At 33.5% G+C, this 21,509-nt stretch overlaps 1 protein-coding gene across 14 annotated transcripts in view; it reads left to right on the top strand.

Moving 5' to 3' along the window:
* LOC123547389 (cilia- and flagella-associated protein 43-like) overlaps positions 1 to 21,509 on the top strand; it is a 64,971-nt gene that overhangs the window by 20,315 nt on the left and 23,147 nt on the right. For 5 of the 14 annotated variants that reach the window (XM_045334452.2, XM_045334454.2, XM_053551662.1 and 2 more), the window contains 10 exons: positions 994 to 1,177; positions 1,823 to 1,927; positions 8,834 to 8,911; positions 9,361 to 9,486; positions 10,083 to 10,187; positions 10,797 to 10,913; positions 12,314 to 12,352; positions 14,689 to 14,739; positions 19,405 to 19,471; positions 20,143 to 20,157. In XM_045334452.2, coding sequence (XP_045190387.2) covers positions 994 to 1,177; positions 1,823 to 1,927; positions 8,834 to 8,911; positions 9,361 to 9,486; positions 10,083 to 10,187; positions 10,797 to 10,913; positions 12,314 to 12,352; positions 14,689 to 14,739; positions 19,405 to 19,471; positions 20,143 to 20,157 — 887 coding nt within the window. The remainder of the gene's footprint in view (positions 1 to 993; positions 1,178 to 1,822; positions 1,928 to 8,833; positions 8,912 to 9,360; positions 9,487 to 10,082; positions 10,188 to 10,796; positions 10,914 to 12,313; positions 12,353 to 14,688; positions 14,740 to 19,404; positions 19,472 to 20,142; positions 20,158 to 21,509) is intronic. The other 9 variants (XM_045334453.2, XM_045334456.2, XM_045334457.2 and 6 more) reach the window with 5 other exon arrangements.

Here is a 21,509-nt window from a genome sequence, read left to right on the forward strand (position 1 = left end):
GGTCAATAATTGTTGTATTTTTTCCGGACAACATTTTTTCTATTACATTCTGTTTATGTTTATGTTTCATACTGTGAAATCAATAATTTCGTGGGGGATTAATTTTCTTAGTTTTTTCGGTTGCATCAGTCCACAAAATTTAATAAATTTGAAAATTAAAAATTCCCATCCATTTTATCTGTAAAAGTTGACATCCAAGAATTCATATCCCCATGAAATAGCCACTTTGGCCAAAACCACGAAATTTCTTGCCCGCAAAACTGAATGATTTCACAGTATATTATACATTAACCTTTACCCTGCTATATTTCTAAAATGGACTGGTCCATCATTCAATTTGGGCAGTACCACTTACTATTCAAAGGGGTGTTCACTGAAAATTTACTGACTGAATAGTGAACAGTGCAGACCTTGATCAGCCTGCATATCCGTGCAGTCTTATCTTGGTCTGCACTGGTACAGAGTCAAAATCACTTGCTGCCAGCAGACTAAAGGTTAATTGTTACTACTATCCTCAATAAAAGTAGTTCTCATAGATAATCTGACTGATCATTTCAGAATCAAATTAGTACTGCTTCTATTTTGTTCCATACACCAATTCATATTATGATTTTTTTAGCATTTTTGTTCGAATATTGATTTGCACTTTTCACCTCTGTAAGGAACTACATTGGTATGAAAAAAAAAAAAACAACAACCAGGATTAGTGTAAGCGTCTTGCTTATGATCAGTGAGAATTTCTTTGTTTCCATAAAATTGTCCCAAAAAATCACGTTTTGGTCTTTAATTAGAGTAAAAAAATTATTTTGAGCATGTTTTGGGATCTGTATTGGTTTATGTATTTAAAAGGTAAAACTTTTCCCACCTGTCAGTGTGGCCTTCGATCATGATTTTTGTAGTAATTTTCATCGCTGTGTCAGTGTTACAGGGCACAAAATGGAAACAGTTGTTTTTAAAAAACATATTGATAGTTTTAACCTTGTGTTTTTCAAGCTACACCCCTACTGGTAGTGGTAAGGCAAAATCTGCAATTGAGGCTGCACGAGCCAAGAAGTCACGATTGATGACATCACAGAAGGAGGAGAACGAACACCTGGCTAATATGGCTGACTGGACACCAGAAGACATAATGAGACCATCGTCTGACAAAATACCTCCAATGAGTCGGGAAGAGAAGGTACGTCAGAACTTTTTGTGATTTTGCAAACATTTCAGTTTTCTCAAATCTTTGATATTAACAAAATTTTATGCTAGTGTTAAACTGTTTTATGAATATGATATAAAAATAATACACTTTTATGGACAACAGTTGTTTTTTGTTGTTGATAGTTTTAATAATCATTGTGCAATTAAATCATTTTAAATGCGGATATAATAATGTCAAATTATTCAGTCTGATGTTACTTCAGAACTTCCCCACAAAGATCATTTACCTGTTAGTAACAAACCTTAGGGGTGCATGATGTTCCGTTATGTGTATCAATAAAACGGCTATTATAATCCTGTAATCACATGCGGTCTGCCTTTGTCGCAGGTCATTAAAACGTAAACAAACACTGTTAAATTTACTGGTCAACAAAAACAAAAGTGAAAATTTTATTGCTTCATTAAAAAATATGCTGATAATAGTTTGAGCGTAAATAACTGGGGATAGGCCATGATTTTTTGTCTAAATTGACATCTGTATTTAATAAAATAAGTACCTGATTTTCTAAAAATTACCTTTACACATTTCATTTGTGGCATTAATTCATGTTAATATAAACTAGGAAAATTAAGAGGCTGGCGGGCTTGTTACAGGTGTTGAACATTTTATTTACAGGAAAAAGTGAAGAGAGATGAAGCATTGGAGCGGGATGAGATCTATAAGACACCAACACCCGTCCCTGAACCAGACGCAACATGGCTGCAGGTTCAAGAACTTGAGGTAAAAAACCCAGTCCTGTTCTCTTGATTAAAAAAAATACAAACATATAATTAATTTATTGAAGCTGTTTAACTGCGTAACCATCAACTTGCTTTAGCTAGGATCTAGTCAGTGGTTTGGCTCACCCACGTCTTAATGTTACTGCTAAACATGCATTTACTCAAACGATCAAAATTTCTTGATAATTTGTAATATAAATATTTTGTCACTCAGTCTATCTATTCTGTCTGAATACCGGTAGTTCTTTTCTATAGCTTTAGATATAGGCATGATATTAAATACATGTTCTGTGATTTAATTTAGAATCCTCATAACATTTCTAAAGAATTTTTCAATCTTGTAAGTAGACATGAATGTAAAATATTTTGTGTAGATCAGTCCAAAAGCTGGTTCCTGTATTTGTAAATCAGTTGGTACCCATGTGAAAAGGTGACAGGATGCCCAGTTAAATAACGTTTGGAATTATTTTCATGAAAATTTGTTAAAAGGTGACCAACAATTGATGATATAGCACTTGGCCTAACCAGTATAAGAGGGGATTCATTTTGAAATTTCAAAATATCTTGACCATTGTCTATGAACAGGACAAAATTGTAAAAAATATAACGGGAGCAAGAATGAAAGAAGGTTTCTTTCATGTTTAAGCTGAAAAGTATGAATTTTTAACAACTTAAGGATGTAAGCAATCCTGTCTCCTTAAGTATTGTAACCTGCATTTAAAATTTTAAGATATTTAAAGATTTAAAAAATGTAAAAAAAATACTCAATTTTGATAAATGAAAATAAAACTTCTTAGTTACTGAAAAAAGGTATTTTGTTATATACATGTACCATGTTAGTACAATGTTTCTTATCATACATGAAATAAGCTTCTTTTGTTGAATCTTGTATTATAGTAATTGTGGCAGTGCTTACTGTTGTAATTGATATGTATTGCAGTTTCTGTATCCAGGTCTGAACTGAAAACTGTTGTAACATGTTAAATAAAGAAAGAGTTAGGACATTTATCCGTTCACCCATTTATATACAGTAAACTTTGTATTAAGAGGCAACGCAGTGGACCACTAAAAAGTGGACTCTTAATAGAATGGTCTATTAACAGATTTTGATAAGTTCAGAATGACAAGTTATTTAATGAACTGCTGATATACCATGTGCACAAAACTACAATACTATGAGTATTGTTCAAGCTTTGTTTTAATGTGGTGAATACTTCTCCCAGTCCACTGACCATTTTAAACTGCTTTCACATTATATACATGTGCAAACGTATCCTTTAATAAAACAGGTGCAAAAGTTTTGTACACGGTTGTTTAATAGACACTTTTACAGAAAATTTTACATGCTGGCCGATTAACTCCTTGGGGCCGAAATGCAACTAAAGGCGCTATATTTTCTACGACTGTAGCGTCAATATCGACTATACGCGCTTTATCAGGACTCCCCAGGACGGCGATTGACGAGTATAGTCGCCGCACCGAGATCATGCTGATTGCGTCACATACTTGTTAATTTTTGATAATCCAGATAAAAGCAAAATTATTTTGCATACCGGCTATTATTTCTTAGATGTTATAATTATTAATTATGCTAATAATTAGTTTCCTTGTTAAAATAAATGTTTGTAAATTTTCGGTATTAAAAGGAAATAAAAAAGACGAACTCCGCTGTGTTTCGTTCATACTGTATTTCTTAAGATTAAAATAATGTCGGCTGCCCGAGAATTTTCTTAAATTGAAGAAAATATTCATTATCATGCTGATTTTGATGTATCAGTCCGTCGGATGATGATTCCGACGATGACATGTCATTATCAGAGAAATGAATGGTCAGAAAATGTTAACTTTTAGAAAACTGAAATACCCGTACACTTACATCGCATTAAATTCAAATGGATAAAAATAACACAGCAAAAAATGTTTCATACATAAAAATGTGTATAAATAAACGCTTTTTGTAAATTTAATAATTCTTCAAAGATAGGTGCAAGTATTACAACTTAAATGTCTCAGTGCGTGTCACACAACGTTTGTGTACATGTTTAGAAATAAATTATACATCAAAATAAACCATCGATATTCACTCAAAAATGGGTGTTAATTTTTAGTAATGCTGATGTAAATACTCTGTGTTAATAATGTATTTCTATTTATTGTAATCTAATGTGTTTACATTTGAAAAAGTAATAAAATCGGAAATGTTCAAATATTTATTAAACGCAATAGGTGTGTAAAAATGATGAATGTTTCGAAGTGAAATTATAATTCTATTTGGATATCTTACGGACGAAAGTGGATAAATATAAATATTTGTTCAAACTTGGAAGATTTTATAAGTATAGTTTAATTTACACCCATGTTAATGATATTTCCATGCATGATTTCAATTGAGTGCCTGCGAGTGTGATTATGAAAAAATCAGATTATGTTCTTCGACGTCAGGTGGTAATTCTTATCTCGCCGCAGCATGTATATTATGATATCAGCCTCAGGGAGTTAAAGGTAGTCGCAAATCTCATGTCATTGAAAAGCCTTTTAATTGGATGTATTTATTTATATAGCGAAAATGTTCAGAAAGGATTTTAAATGGCCGTTCAATAGAAAAGTCGCTTAATACAGGTGGTCGCATGTACAATGTTAAGAGAGATAATTGACATATATTGCATTTTTAGCTCGACTATTCGAAGAATAGGGGAGCTATCCTACTCGCCCCGGCGTCGGCGTAAGCGTGAGCATATCACACAAATGTTAAAGTTTGCGTACCACCCCAAATATTTTCAAAGTCCATTGAGATATTGCTTTCATATTTTGCATACTTGTTTACCATCATGACCCCAGTCTGTAAAAAGGTGGAGGCAACTCTATCAAGCATTTTGACTGAATTATGGCTCCTTTTCGACTTAGGATAAATGTTAAAGTTTGCGTACCACCCCAAATATTTGCAAAATCCATTGAGATATTGCTTTCATATTTTGCATACTTGTTTACCATCCTGACCCCAGTCTGCAAAAAGGAGGAGGCAACTCTTCAAGCATTTTGACTGAATTATGGCCCCTTTTCCACTTAGAATATGCTTATTGTAATGTTAAAGTTTTACTCATTGCTTATATTATACTATCAAGCACTGAGAATAGTCGAGCGCGCTGTCCACTGACAGCTCTTGTTTGTATATATCTGTATCATGCACCTTATACAGACATTTCAGTGAACACAACAACACTTTCACTCTGAAATTTATCCTAGTTATATTGAATAATATTCTTTTGTTCAAGATTTCTTGTTTTGATTGGAATGTTTCACTTGAAATTGTTATTTTATGAAGCTTTAATTGAAATATAGATACAAGAGAATACAAAGAGGTTTTAAGCAGCAACTGAAATAATGACTTTATGCCCCCGAAGGGAGGCATATAGTTTTTGAACCGTCTGTCGGTCTGTCAGTCTGTCGGTCTGTCCTCAATTTTCGTGTCCGGTCCATATCTTTGTCATCGATGAATGGATTTTCAAATAACTTGGCATGAATGTGTACCACAGTAAGACGACGTGCAGTGCGCAAGACCCAGGTCCGTAGCTCAAAGGTCAAGGTCACACTTAGACGTTAAAGGATAGTGCATTGATGGGCATGTCCGGTCCATATCTTTGTCATCGATGGATTGATTTTCAAATAACTTGGCATGAATGTGTACCACAGTAAGACGACGTGCAGTGTGCAAGACCCAGGTCCGTAGCTCAAAGGTCAAGGTCACACATTAGACGTTAATAGGATAGTGCATTGATGTTGGTCCGGTCCATATCTTTGTCATCGATGGATGGATTTCAAATAACTTGGCATGATGTGTACCACAGTAAGACGAGTGCAGTGCGCAAGACCCAGGTCCGTTGCTCAAAGGTCAAGGTCACACTTAGACGTTAAAGGATAGTGCATTGATGGGCGTGTCCGGTCCATATCTTTGTCATCAATGGATGGATTTTCAAATAACTTGGCATGAATGTGTACCACAATAAGACGACGTGTCACACGCAAGACCCAAGTCCGTAGCTCAAAGGTTAAGGTCACACTTAGACGTTAAAGATCATTTTCATGATAGTGCATTGATGGGCATGTCCGGTCCATATCTTTGTCATTCATGCATGGATTTAAAATAACTATGCATGAATGTGTGAACAGTAAGATGTGTGTACGCGCGCAAGACCCAGCTCCGTAGGTCAAAGGTCCTAAACTCTAACATCGGCCATATCTATTCATTCAAAGTGCCATCGGGGCATGTGTCATCCTACGGAGACAGCTCTTGTTCCTCTTTATATGTTATTTGTACATTGCTGCATCTAAAAGCTTACATTTTTGACATTACAGTTTTTAGCTCACCTGTCACAAAGTGACAAGGTGAGCTTTTGTGATCGCGCAGCGTCCGTCGTCTGTCCGTCCGTGCGTAAACTTTTGCTTGTGACCAGTCTAGAGGTCACATTTTTCATGGGGTCTTTATGAAAATTGGTCAGAATGTTCACCTTGATGATATCTAGGTCAATTTCGAAACTTGGTCACGTGCGTTGAAAAACTAGGTCAGTAGGTCTAAAAATAGAAAAATCTTGTGACCTCTCTAGAGGCCATATTTTTCAAAGGTCTTCATGAAAATTGGTCAGAATGTTTACATTGATGATATCTAGTAGTGATGGGCAAATCGGTTAGATTTGCCAACCGATTAATCGGTATAATCGGACAAGCCAACAGATTCGATTAATCGGATATAATCGGATAATCGGTTATTCTAGTTGCATATCTATAAGTTCACCTCACAGTGTATGTTTTATGTCATTACTTAAGAAATGAACCATACAGATATCAAATATCCGATTTCTGTTGTATCCCTTCATAAACACAAGTAAGTTAACAGCATAAAAGTAAAATATTTGTGAAGATAGTAAACTTCAAATTAGGTACTCGTCTCAATTTCACCAGAGACTCTTATCCAGTAATATATTATGTTATTGAATTAAAATCATATGGAGCAAAAAAGTATTAACGAATTATTAATTCTTAATAACGACTGGAATGATTTCAATCCCACAAAATCAAAAATTGAAAATACTTTTGCTAATATGCTTGCAGTCTTACAGCATGCTATGCATACTGCCATACTAATGTCAAGATTCTAGGTTGATGCTTTTCCAAGCTTAATTTTGTAAAAGCCATATATCTTCCAAAATCTGGGTGATCACAGATGAACTCAATTTCTTTCGAGACTTTGGAGGAAGCCATTTTTACATAAAGTAGTTTCCCTTGGCGTAATTGCCCTAAAGAACCGTAAATACAAGAAAGAAAAAGGTCAAAAACAACTAAATTATCCGTTTTGGGTGCCAAGTAATTAATCGGTCAGGGAAAAGTGAAGTCGGCGATCGCGCTCATGAATGCAACGCCGACGATTATTCGATTGTCGCCGATTGTCGGCCCATCACTAATATCTAGGTCAAGTTCGAAACTGGGTCACGTGCCGTCAAAAACTAGGTCAGTAGGTCAAATAATAGAAAAACCTTGTGACCTCTCTATAGGTCATATTTTTCATGGGATCTGTATGAAAGTTGGTCTGAATGTTCATCTTGATGATACCTAGGTCAAGTTCGAAACTGGGTCACATGCGGTCAAAAACAAGGTCAGTAGGTCTAAAAATAGAAAAACCTTGTGACCTCTCTAGAGGCCATACTTGTGAATGGATCTTCATAAAAATTAGTCAGAATGTTCACCTTGATGATATCTAAGTCAAGTTCGAAAGAGGGTCACATGCCCTCAATAACTAGGTCAGTAGGTTAAATAATAAAAAAAACCTTGTGACCTCTCTAGAGGCCATATTTTTCATGGGATCTGTATGAAAGTTGGTCTGAATGTTCATCTTGATGATATCTAGGTCAAGTTCAAAACTGTGTCAACTGTGGTCAAAAACTAGGTCAGTAGGTCTAAAAATAGAAAAGCCTTATGACCTCTCTAGAGGCCATACTTTCGAATGGATCTTCATGAAAATTGGTCAGAATGTTCACCTTGATTATATCTAGGCCAGGTTCGAAACTGGGTCACGTGCCATCAATGACTAGGTCAGTAGGTCAAATAATAAAAAACCTTGTGACCTCTCTAGAGGCCATATTTTTCAATGGGTCTTCATGAAAATTGGTCAGAATTTTTATCTTGATGATATCTAGGTCAAGTTCAAAACTGGGTCACATGAGCTCAAAAACTAGGTCACTATGTCAAATAATAGAAAAAAACGACGTCATACTCAGTTCAAAACTTGGTCATGTGGGGACAGATGAGCGATTCAGGACCATTGTGATCCTCTTGTTTGAAGGTTACATTTGACATTACAACCTTTAAAAGCTAAAATTTTGACATAACAGTCCCTTAAAGCTTACATTTTGACATTGCAGTATTTAAAAGCTTATGGATTTGATATTACAGTCTTTTAAAGCTTAATGTTGATATATATGTCTTTTCAAGCTTACATTTTGACATTGCTGTCTTCTAAAAGTGCAGTCTTTTAAAGCTTACATTTTGACATTGTAGTCTTTTAAAGCTTACATATTGAAGTTGCGGTCTTTTAAAGCTTGCATTTGACATTGCAGTCATTTAAAGCTTACAGTTTGACATTGCAGTCTTTTGAAGCTTACATTTGACATTTCAGTCTTTTAAAGCTTACATTTTGACATTGCATTCTTTTAAAGCTTTTATTCTGACATTGCAGTCTTTTAAAGCTTACATTTTGACAATGCAGTCTTTTAAAGCTTACAGTTTGACATTGCAGTCTTTTAAAGCTTACATTTTGACATTGCAGTCTCTTAAAGCTTACATTTTGACATTGCAGTCTTTTAAAGCTTACATTTTGACATTGCAGTCTTTTAAAGCTTTTATTCTGACATTGCAGTCTTTCAAAGAAGAAGATAAACAGTATGCTGATGTGAAGAAGAACTTGAGAGTGTCCATTAGGGACATGAGAAGAACTGTAAGTTAATGTTCTTGCAATTCATTGTAATTCAATTCATGTTTAAACATTTAAATGTGGATTTCATTCCAGTTTATAGAACCATAAAAAATCTCCCAAAAGTATTTTTATCTAAAATTATTTCAAATGTGTTGTCTAAATTAATCTCCTAAATATATGCCTTGAGAAATTGAATATCTGTTACACTGTTGATACTGTAAAATCATTTACTTTTGTGGGCATCAAATTTCAAGGATTTGGCCAAAAGGGTTATTTTGTTGGATTATCAATTTACGGATTACATCTTTTGTACACCATTAAATGGGAAGTTTAGATAGCTGAATGAATGAATTTTGTAATTCGACTCGTCCACAAATCTGCAAAAATTAGTACCCCCCACAAAAAATTAAATGATGATTTCACAGCATATAGAAATTATAGTTATCATGCAATCTACATTTTCTCTGTAGTTGCAAAGTATGTTGAAAAACAATGAGACACTGCCAGAGATAGAACAGCTTAACCGACATGAGTTTGACCTTGACATTGAAGAACAACTTAGGTTACAGGCTGAGGCTGATCAAGAAGTGGAAAGGGTAAGTACGGAAGTCTTGAATCATGTTTCGAAATGGATTTAAGATCAACACTACCTACATTGCTGGTCTTGCTTAGTTGCATGAAATTTGGGGTCTATATCCATCGATGACAGGTTTCATTCTTTACATTTGATACTTATAAGGTCAACACCAACAATAATTTGACAGTTTATTTTATTGATATTTTGGTGCTGTGCCTTTTTCGAGATAAACAAGTAAAACAGAATATATGTAAGTTCAAAGCGACGTAACCTTAAATGGCAGGTTCATACATGTGAAAAATACTTAATACAGCATAGTCAACAAAATAACAGGATGAAAATAAACAAAAGTATAATATATATCTTTTTTTCCCCTTCCGTTTGCAAATTTACGATTACAGAATTTATTAAAACAATGTTCAAAGACATTTACTGTCCATTATGATTTAGATGTTGAAGTTGTATTTAATATAGATACAGAGATTTAAGTTCATTTGGTAGTATAACTGAAAAAATATAACAGTTATTTTAAAAAAAAACGAAGGATGACCCATGATACAGGTTACGTTGGATGGAATTTCTAAACTAGATAGTGGTAATAAAATCTGATTGCAGGTTCGAGAAGAGATTGAGTTTGAAAATCTGGCCAAGATGTATCTACGTGAGATGATCAAGCGTGAGTGCTGGGATGATATGGTTGTTAAAGGGAGAGCAGTCCAGGTATTATAGCTCTCTTTTGTCATGAACTTGATACTAATTAATCCCCCAGTTTAAGAAAAAAAAATCTCAGCAAAGGTTTATTTTGTTTCTTTCAGATTGTATTCAGTACAAATGTTTTGTAACCAGATCAAGGAATGTGCTGACTGATATAACTTTTTACTGAGCATGAAAGCAATTTTCTTACCTTGCCTTTAGTAAAATGAATTACATTCAAAAAGAAAATTTTAAAGTGGAATATGATGACATTTTGTAGCTGCGTTTTTTTCATGTGTTTTCCTTACTTAGCATACGTAGGTTTATATTAACAAAGTAATGAAATGTGCACATTAATGTTGCCAAAGTAAGAAATAATTTATCCATTTTAATTAGGCATGTCAGTAAAATATGAGAAACATGGGTTCTACAGGAATTAAAAAGGATTTTATTTTATCATCCACTGTATTGCCTGTGCATCCCTTTAACTGACAATGATTTAAAGGTTTGATGTCTTACATAGATTGCTATTCATACATGAAATATTGTTATATTCATATGGATGCATGTCTGTTAAACATTATTTTTGATTTTAGTTTATTAACATATTATGTTTTGCTATTTTCTTCTACACAGGCATTTAACTCCAATTTAGAAGTGAGCAATTTTCCAATGCGAGAAAGATTGCCTGAGACGGTCAAACTGATTGAAAAGGTTACGAAACGGAGACAAGTGGAGATTGCAGAGGCTAAGGTATATACAAAATTTTCATCTTGCAACATTTTTATGTAGTTTGAAACTGAAAGTATTATATTGAATTGTAATTTGTCAATTCTTTTCTTCCCCCAAAATTTTGTAGAATTTGTTTTATATTGCTTAATGGCTTAGACTGGAACTAGGTTAAACTGAGAGGTAGATACACATACATGTAGACTTTCCATTTTTCTTGGCACAATTTTTTTTTAGTTTTGCACTGACAGTTGTCTTGTGAAATCATTCTCTTTATTTTGTCTTAACTTTAGGGAGCAGCAGAAATCTGCTCTGTATGCAAAAATGACATTATGTCCTCCTGTCCAGGCTTGTTCTTTCTGCACTTCCATAACCCTTACCCTGCTAAATTTATATAATGAACTTGTCCATCTTTCAGTTTGGACAGTATCATTAACTGTTAAAAGGGGTGCTTACCAAAAAGATACTGACTGAATAGCGAACAGTGCAGATCATGATCAGACTGCATGGATGTGCAGGCTGATCATGATCTACACTGGTCGCAAAGGCAAAATCAGTCGTGTCCAGCATGGTAAGGATTAAGTACTAGTCTAATGTTCACAAAACATTTTTTCAGTCTTGGCTGAGTTTGAGTGGTCTCAGCTGAGTTTGAGATTGAAATTTTGACAGCAAATTTTGCTAGAACTTTCGAGATTAAATTCCAAATGGAGACTGACTATTAACATTGAATGGCCTTTTCAGAATAGTCATAAAGTTAACATTTGATTTTAAATGAGCAATATGGATATCAATGACAAATAAAGTTTCAATATCAAACGCTGCTGAGACTGAAATTGTTTTGTGAACATGAGGCCCAGTCAAAAAGTTAGGTACACCATTGGGTTATATACTACAGTTATTCATCTGTGATATACTAGTATCTGGACTGAGTGATTAAAGTTGCTGATTTCAAATCATTTGCCACTCACTGAAGTAGGTTTGAGCCTCATGTGGGTCTTAGAATTCTTCATGTGAGGAAGGCATCCAGCTGGCTTATTGAAGGTTGGTGGTTGTACCCAGGTGCCTGCCCACGATGAAACTATGCCTGAAGTGACACCTTTGGTTTTCCTCCACCATGAAAAAGCTGGAAAGTCACTATATGACCTATAATTTTGTTGGCATGATGTTAAACCCAAAACAAAACAACAAAAAAATAACAGTAACAAAAATACACGGATGTTAACAATAATTTCTTACTTTATCAAAGTGATTGATTTCACAGTACAGCAGTATCACACGATATATATTTAATTCCCAAAGGTAGTATACTGGTTTTGATATTATGTTATTTTAAATAGGCAATGGACGATTGTACTTTAATACCATAATATTTCACTGTAATGTAGTATTTGGTTGTATTGTTTTATCATGTTATACTATATTAGGCACTGGACGATAGACACATACCTATGCCTAAGAGAAAGGTACTTTCTGAAATAGAATTCTGGAAATGATTGCTCTCTAAAACTGCTACATTAACAGGAATATCTGATCACTCATTCTTGATGATTTACTGCAGAGGATTATCAAGTAGCAATAGCTTTATACTTAGGAAAAGCCAAAAAAAACAATTGAAGTTTACAGAAGGCATATTAAATTTTGCTGCTGAATATTTTATATTTTTTAGATAAACCCTTTAAAGGTCAGTTAAATCTATGCATACTTACCAAAGAGGTTAAAACATATCTAATAGCCTGAGAATCTTTACAAAATGGATTCTGGTTGTGAGGTTGTTTTTAACTGACTTAAGATGCAACGTTTACATTGCTCAGCTAGAATAACTATTATATATACATCAAGGTCTCATTGACAGATCATACTATATCAGTAGATATCGTTCACTTATTGTAAGTTTATTTTTATCACAAGATATGAACAGGTTATAAAAACGAAAAATTAAGAATTTTTCTGTCAAGAATGAGTGATCATTATTGTCATATGTGTTGACAGCAGCTGAAATTATGTGTTACTGTTTATAGATTTTTTAAAAGAAAATCTAAATTTAGCTAATATAGCTTAAATGCTGTCAAAATATGACAAATTTAACCAGAAACTAGAATAGTTTATGTCAGTATGTTCCGTTTGTACAAATGTCTTAAAACTGTTATGCTATATCTAAAATATTTACTCAGGCATATGTGTTAGTAGTATGTGTGTTTAGAGATTGGTGCTATTATAACTAAATGGTCCCTAGGAGAAATGCTGTCTTCTATACTTTTTCTTAGGACAGTATTTTTTATCGGTGAGAGTGACGGGGCGGGTGAAGAAGATTGTTAGTGCATGAGAAACTAAATTAGAATAGGCAGTTATATGTTTTTTATCCCACTTTGATTTGATGTTTAAAAAATGACTTGTAATGTGTAAGATTTTCAAAGTAGTAGTAACTGGCCTCTCGAGACATTAAACAGGGAAGTAACTCTTGCTAAGCAGAGCTTAGTGTCTGTCTAAATACTAACCTGTAGAAAGACAGAAGTGACAAATAAATTGTTTGAGTCCCATTTTCTGAACAATTATCAATTTTATTCATTATCACAAATTCATTGTTTATTACAAAGATATTAAGGTATACCCACCTTTTTATCTCAATAGAGAGAGTGCAGATCAATCTACAGATTGTGAGGTTGTGTGTTCGATCCTCAGGCTAATGCTATCAGTGACAATTTGATAGAAGCCATTGTGTCTGAAATCATTCATCCTCCACCTCTAATTCATGTGGGGAAGTTGGCAGCTACTTGCAGAGAACAGGTTTGTACTGGTACAGAATCCAGGAACACTGGTTAGGTAAACTGCTGGCTGTTGTATGACTGAAATAGTGTCGAAAAATGGCGTTAAACCAAAACAAATAAAAACAAAAGGAGGTGTCAGTTTAGAACTAGACCTATACATAATTGCAAATCTAAACTAATGGTCAAGTATGACCTCCACATTTTATTATTTTGGGGAAGTTGTCATTTTCTTGAAATTTAATTACTGGCATGATGTCAAGGAATTCAAGGGCTGTGGGTTTGTTAACTGACCGCCATGTGAAATACTTGAGTTATTTTTTTAACATTAATAATGGATTTAAACACAACAAAGCAAATATCATATTAATATATATTATATATAAGTAACAGAGCTATTTTAGTTCTTTTATCCATTCTGTGGTCCACTTTTAATCTGTTGCTATCACAGACATGTAGAATGCTAGTATAAAAGATTTTTTATTTTAGATGTTAAACATCTTTCACATCACAAGAATTAAATTAATTGACTGTTTTTACATAATTTTTTTATCCTTTCCTTCACTCATCTTTTATCTTTAAATCTTTAAATAATTCTCTGAAGCAACATCTGTTTATATAGAATTAGAGATTTGGTGATTGGTATAGAACACTTGTCCTGATTTAAAAACAGACTAACAATTGGAGGTTAGAAGTTGTATATTGAACTTAACTTTCTGCTCATTGAAGTCATTGTTCAATCTTTTGAGACAGAAATAGGCCCTATGATTCATACAACCTCAAGTTCAACTTCCAAGTCTTTTTCAGGTTTGATCCTCTCTGATTGGTTCAATGCTGAATGCATTTATCTGATTCAGCCAATCAGATTCTTTGTTTCAAAATTAGTTTAAGAAAAGTTTTGCCAGCATGCAATTTTATTAGTAAGTTTTCTGTGTTTGCTCTAATTACTCTATGTGTTTTGAGAATAGAAAATAGGAGTGGTTATAGGGTTTGTATAATGTGTGTTAATTGTGTGGCTTCTACTAATGTATTTCTAGGCAAGAAAAGAGTTGATTGAGACAACGTCAAAACCTGCACCAACCACTGCGGTATGTATATCCGTCTTAGATATTGTGTACTTGAGCATTTGATAACCCTTAAGGATTTAATTTAAATATTTTGTCATCTTCAAAATAAAAAAGCAAATGTGATAAAACTAAATAGCTTAAAATATTTTTGCGAAATTTTTTTCTTCATTTGATGGTATAATGTGTATTTATATAATAAATATAATGTTTATGTTAAAATAGCTTTACCTGCAGCTTTTTAATCTTCAAAAATTGGCTGAGAAATATGGTTGGAATAAAAAAGTGAGAGAAAAGTTGTAGTCTTAACCACATCTACCCAATATATGCTTCTCTAAAAGGAATTTGTCCAAATACCCAACTCTTTCCAGTGTGACTTTGTGGCAAACAAATTTTCCCTCTCACCATGGTTAATATTGTTTATATAAGTGTTTTAAATGTCATTTTTATGTGACCCGTTATATAAACAGCCAGTCCATAGTTTGTGCTGTATGACTGGTCCATATTCTGGCATGTTTACTGGGCTAATTATTCAAAAATTTAAAAAGTAAAACTGTGAAAATTAATTTTGATAATGATTAGCCAGTTGGTAGTAAAAAATGTTGGACCTCAATCCTATGAAGTTTTGGCATAGTTTCGATCGATAATATTATGACTATTGACCAGGAAGCTGTTCAATGAGTTTTTACTATGAAACTGGTGGTTTATTTTATTGAAACATGAGGACACCATTTCAAGGGCTCATATTTCATAAAACTGTGCAAATTTGTCTCAAAAGCAGCTTTATCCAGCACTTTCACCTGACATTTTCCTAAAACATGTTTGAAAAAGTGTGATCTGAAGTTGAAACTTAAGTAATTTCAGTGATTTTCTGATACACTTTGTAAATAAGCCCTATTTTTATCATACATGTCAGAGAATGCTGGCTTTGTCCAAACAATAAAAACATGAGGTGCTTCTTCTATTTTACATATAGTCCAATAAATAAGGGATATTTCAAAACTCAACTTTTCCTTTAATTTTTTGGCCTCAACATGGCTGATTACTGAATTTCCATTCTTGATCAAAACCATCAAGCATATAAATGGAAGAAAGAATTGAGTTTTTTTATATTCTTCGTTATAATTTTGACTTTTTATAGTCTCAAAAGACTCAGGTGTTTGAAGTTATTATTTCATGGTATTATGTTGTTGTTTTAGATGTTTTTAAGTATGTTACAACAGAAGAGATACGGATATGGTCTAGTATGACATGTTCCTATTGTTAATGGTTTGATACAGTCATGTTTTGTTGATGTTTACAGTTATAAAATGTTCATTTTCTTACAATATTGAATTGTTAGAAATTTTGTATGACCCCCTTATCCCCCCCCCCCCCCCCCACCAACCCACCGTTCATCTGTCATTTGGTAGACCATTTGGTTTCCATTCAATAACTCGAGAAGGCTTGGCCTTTATAGCATGAACTTTATTGTCTTGGGAGTCATTAGGTCAAAGGTCAAGGTAACAGTGACTTTGAGACTGAAAATGGTTTCTGCTCAATAACTAAAGAATGCCTTTGCTTACAGTCATTAAACTTGATAGGAGGATTGCCTGTGGTTAATAGTTGACCCCTTTCTTTTGAGGTCAGTAGTTAAAAGGACAAGGTTGCAGTGACCCTGAGACTGATAATGGTTTCCACTCAATAAGAGCTCCTTGATCTACAGACTTCAAATGTGATGGGATGATTACATGTGCCTATAGATGGCCTCTATTGTTTTTGGGGTCAAAATGACACAGTGACCTTGAGACTGAAAATTGTGTCTGCAAAATAACTAGAAAATATTTTTGCCTACAGTCATTAAACTTCATAAGATGATTCCCATCAATTATCAAAGAAGGCTTTTGCTGCTATCTATAGGATGGTGCCTGTAGACAGCACATTATCGCTGTTGTTTTTAGGTCATTAAGTCAAAGGTCAAGATCACAGCATACATGATTACTTAACCAACTTGCCTCTGACAGGCCATAATGGGAGGCATGTGTTTTACAAATGGGTCTTGTTTAAGAGCTTTTAATTTTTAGCTCACCTGAGCCAAAGGCTCTTGGTGAACTTTTGTGACCGGTCAATGTCCGTCGTGCGGTGTCCGTCCATCAACGTTTTCTAAAAAAATCTTCTTCTTGAAAACCACTAGGCAGAATTGTATCAAACTTTACAGGAATGATCCTTGGGTGGTCCCCTTCCAAAATTATTCAAAGAATTTCATTCCATGCAGAACTCTGGTTGCCATGGCAACCAGAAGGAAAAATCTTCTTGTCCAAAACTGCAAGGCATAGAGCCTTGATATTTGGCATGTGACATCATCTAATGGTCCTTTATGAAGATTGTTCAAATTGTGCCCCTGGGACGAAAAGAGCCCCGCCCCGGGGGTCCCAAGTTTTACATAGACTTATATAGGAAAAAATCTTCTTGTCTGAAACTACAAGACCTAGGCCTTTGATATTTTGTATGTAGCATTGCCTTGTGGTCCTCTATGAAGATTGTTCAAATTGTGCCCCTGGGATGAAAAGAGGCCCTGCCCCGGGGGTCCCAAGGTTTACATAGACTTATATAGGAGAAAACTTTAAAAATCTTCTTGTCTTAAACTGAAAGGCCTAGGCTTTTGATATTTGGTATGTAGCATTGCCTAGTGGACCTCTAACAGAATTGTTCAAATTATGCCCCTGGGGTAAAAAGAGGCCCCATATATGAGTTATATAGATAAAAATACTTCAAAAATTATCAGATCATATTTTCTAGACTGTTTAATTATATATACCTGATGTACCCAAGTGATTACGGGTCACCTTACAGTGACCTTGAGCTACTGACCTACTTTCTTGTTTTTTAAGATACAGCCTTGAAATTTGGATGACATGTACAGTTTTGCATACCGATCTTAAGACTGACTTTCAGTGACCATGAATTTGACCTACTGACCTACTTTCTAATATTTTAGCATCAGTTTGCCATTTGAAACATGTGGCTCATATTACTCAGGTGAGCAATTCAGGGTCATCATGACCCTCTTGTTCATGTCTGTTAGACTTTGTTGATGAAAATACATACAAATAAAAAATTTACAGTTGCCGTGTTGAAATACTTGTTAAGTTATTTTATATCTTACCTTAAATTTTCCCAGAGGTATTCTTAACTTAATAAATGAATAAGTTTTAATTCAGTTTAAAGAGTTTGATCTTATATACAATACCAGATTTATATAGTGCCCTTTCCATGATAAACATGTTCAAAGGTGCTTTACATATATATGGGTAGTATTTTTCGTATAATTATATTTTATTTATTTTTAACTTCTGTACATATTTATAAGACAGAAATTTATCCTAAGAGTTTTGCCTTGATCTCTGATATATTGTTGTAATTTCTTCATATGTGTTTCCCCAGTTTTCCCCTACGTTCATTTCTGAGCCCACACGGAGCTGGGCAGTATCAAGTGTCTTCACGGTAAATTGTAACCATGGCTGTCAATTTACATGTTGTAGCCATGGAAATTAAACCATGGTTTTCTGAAAAAAAAAATTCATTTGTCTGTAAATGTGATTAAAATTGTACTGCTGTTGTATTTGTGATTTATATTATATCTGCATTTTTATGGATGAGTAAATTGTTTTTGGAGTGGGGGTGTGGTGCAAATTGGGTTGACCATAATTTATGGAATTGTTTGTGGTTGCTTAATAAATTAAATGTTAAAAGAATCCAAAGATATTCCACTGGACATTACCAGAGCTTCAGTATTGTAGTATCACTGACTGACTTTGAAGTTAAAAATTAAAAAAATCAATCCATAGTTTGCCTTGCTTTAAAAGTAATTTGCATAAAATCATTTCATTGTTCCTGTTTAAGATAAAACACATACTTCATTGGGTAGTGGATCTGAAAGTACTGATTGTGCATGCCAGGTACTGCTTTGGTGTAATCACACTGAACCATATAATGTTGAAGCAACATTGCATTCTGGGACTTTAAAGTTTTTTTTGTTTTTTTTTTAAAGAGTTGTTTGTATATGTTGAACATTTTCTTAATAGCTCATTAAATATTATGTTGACATTATTCAGCTTTGAAACATACAACTTTCTAATGCCCGGAGATTGTCGTTTATCTCATGTTTATCAGTAAAGAGTGAAAAATACTAAATTAGTTTTTCACTGGTAATACACTTTAAAATGTCTAAAATTTAATTAAGTCATGAAATAAGAAAAATTAAGTTACCTTTCACTCAGTTACATTTTCACTCACGAATACTATATTTTACATTTTAAATTATGGCTGTGCCATTTGTGAAAATATTGTATCTGGTGTGATAGATAGTTTCTTCTTGCAAGCCAGATAGGGTTTTCTGGTGCTTTTGCAGGTGCTGGAAAAACTTGTGTTACATCCAGTAAGACAGTGCTTAAAAAGCATTGGTTTCATTTTATGTCTTCTGTTAATTGAAAAATAAAGTATGCAAGAAAAAGAATCTTATCACTAGTTGAAAGTGTGGATGGAAAAATCTGGCTTTCCGGTAACTGTTTTGTGGTAACTCAGCAGAGTCTTGTTTATGATTGCCTAAGCAGTTATCCTCCAGCCAGATAATTCCATCTACACCTTCAGCTAGTGACAGATTCTTAAAATCTTTTACTGAAACAAATAAATATCCATTATATATTACAGGATGATGAACTTGGTGAGGGGGAGGATGATGAGGGCAGGGAACAGCCATCCACAACCGGAAGTCTTGGTATGCGTTACTATTTATAGATATTTTGGGATTGATTGGTTATTGTTCTGCTGCAGTACCACACAGCTGCTTCACCATTTAGCTGTTGTGTGAAACATGTATTTTCAAAAGGCTCAGAATTATTTCAAACTTATAATCAGTATAAGGAGTACTTTCTTATTATTTTGTGTGTGTGTTTCTTTTCCCAAGTATTTTAAGGTTTAAACAGTCTGTGATATTATTATCTTCATATGTAAATATTTTATTTTAGACTGATAAACAGAATCTGTATAAAAATTGCCTTTGGTGTTGGCTGTTTAGTCGTTTGTGTAACTTTCAAAAATATGTTTTAAAGTAACAAGTATCATTTGTAACAAGGTCAGGCGTGTTACATAGAATATGATCTTACTTAAGCATCACCACAGTAACATTTAGCATGTGTACAAATGTTTAACATCAGTAATGAAAGAGATAAGTCCATTTTAATGAAGTTTACAGAATTTTGATACCCAGTGGTGTATACATGTGAATTCCAAATATGTCATGAATAACTCTTTTGTTCTCTGTGTTTTTATTTTGCAAAATTATAAAAACGTTTTTTGTCAAGTCCCTATATTTCTGTATCATTGACTGTATAATGTATATGAAGTTTATGACTTCATAAATTTATGTGAATGTGATTGTTTTTTAAGTTGCGGACACCATAGGTAAACATAGGATATTCTTTCATTTTTTTTTTAATTAGCCACCAAACCCAGTTTAATACAAAAAATTTGTTTCTCACATAATGAAAATGCTATGTGTTGTAACTTTTTAACACTTTTCATGACTCATAATCTGTGTACGTATTATCCCCTTTTTATTCTATTATGTGACATAGATTATAATACTTTGTTTTTAATTTCGAGCTGGCATGAACTCACATTGATTTGTCGAAAAAGAAAGTGGCATCAAGGTGGGTGGGGAGTGGAGGGTTAGGGATGCAGATTTCCCCAGTATTCAAAAAACTTCTAAAATTTCTCCACAGAGTTTTTTTTATCAGAATTTGAATGACTTCACAGATTACAAGGTCTTTATAAACAGTTTCTTTAGGCACTGCCATAAATATCATGCTACTTGCAATAAAATATTCAGGTGGGCAATATTCAGGGCCCTGACATGGCATTCTTGTAGCTTTTATATCAAGTTGGGGGAAAAAAAATATTAACCAATATGCAAATTTTTCTTTCTTTGAATTTTCCTATTCCATGTCGAAAAATGACACTATAAAAAGACTGTCGCAGAAAATATAAAAAGAGGATAGTTTTACATAAAAAATGAAAATACTACCATCTTTCTGCATTAAAACAACACTGAGAATGACATATATTTTTTAAGAAAATACTAACAAGTTATTAAAAAATTTATAATAGTTGCATGCTCTATTTGAAGTAGTTTTTAATTAGTATCTCATACTGTTTTTATTAATGATATTTTTCAGATTTAATTGCAATGTCCAACAATAAAAGTCGTCATGTAAATTTTGTTAAACACTTTTAATAAAACCTATGAAAATATCCTTTGGACAAAAAAATGCAACCAGTCAACATTATAGCACTGACTCTGTTTGATTCAGGCTGTTCTTGAGAGGTAACAAAATGTGCAACACTGAATCCAAGTACCAGGAACCGCCACACGGCACTTAAAGATGCTGTTGTGATAGTTAATTAAATATGTCATATCTATTAAACCCAGAGTTCATCTTTTCATCTTTGTTTTGCTAATTCTAGTTTCAAATGGAAAACTTTAATTCAACATGTTTGTTTGTTTACAATGAATATATATACGTCCCTAATTTAACAACTAGTATAAATATGGTTTAATTAACTCACACATGAATTTGCAGTTTCTATATATTGAACGTGAATGTGTCTATATATTTCATACACTGTTCACATTATCTTTTGAATAACCAATGACTAAAATTGTTAATATATAAATCATCATAGCCATTCTATTGTTTCAGTATTATTCATGTCCAAAAATATTTCTGGGAAAGGCAGCAATGCTCAAACTTTTC

The sequence above is a fragment of the Mercenaria mercenaria genome, chromosome 9 (genome assembly GCF_021730395.1).
Source record: "Mercenaria mercenaria strain notata chromosome 9, MADL_Memer_1, whole genome shotgun sequence".
NCBI classification, from domain to species: Eukaryota; Metazoa; Mollusca; class Bivalvia; order Venerida; family Veneridae; genus Mercenaria; species Mercenaria mercenaria.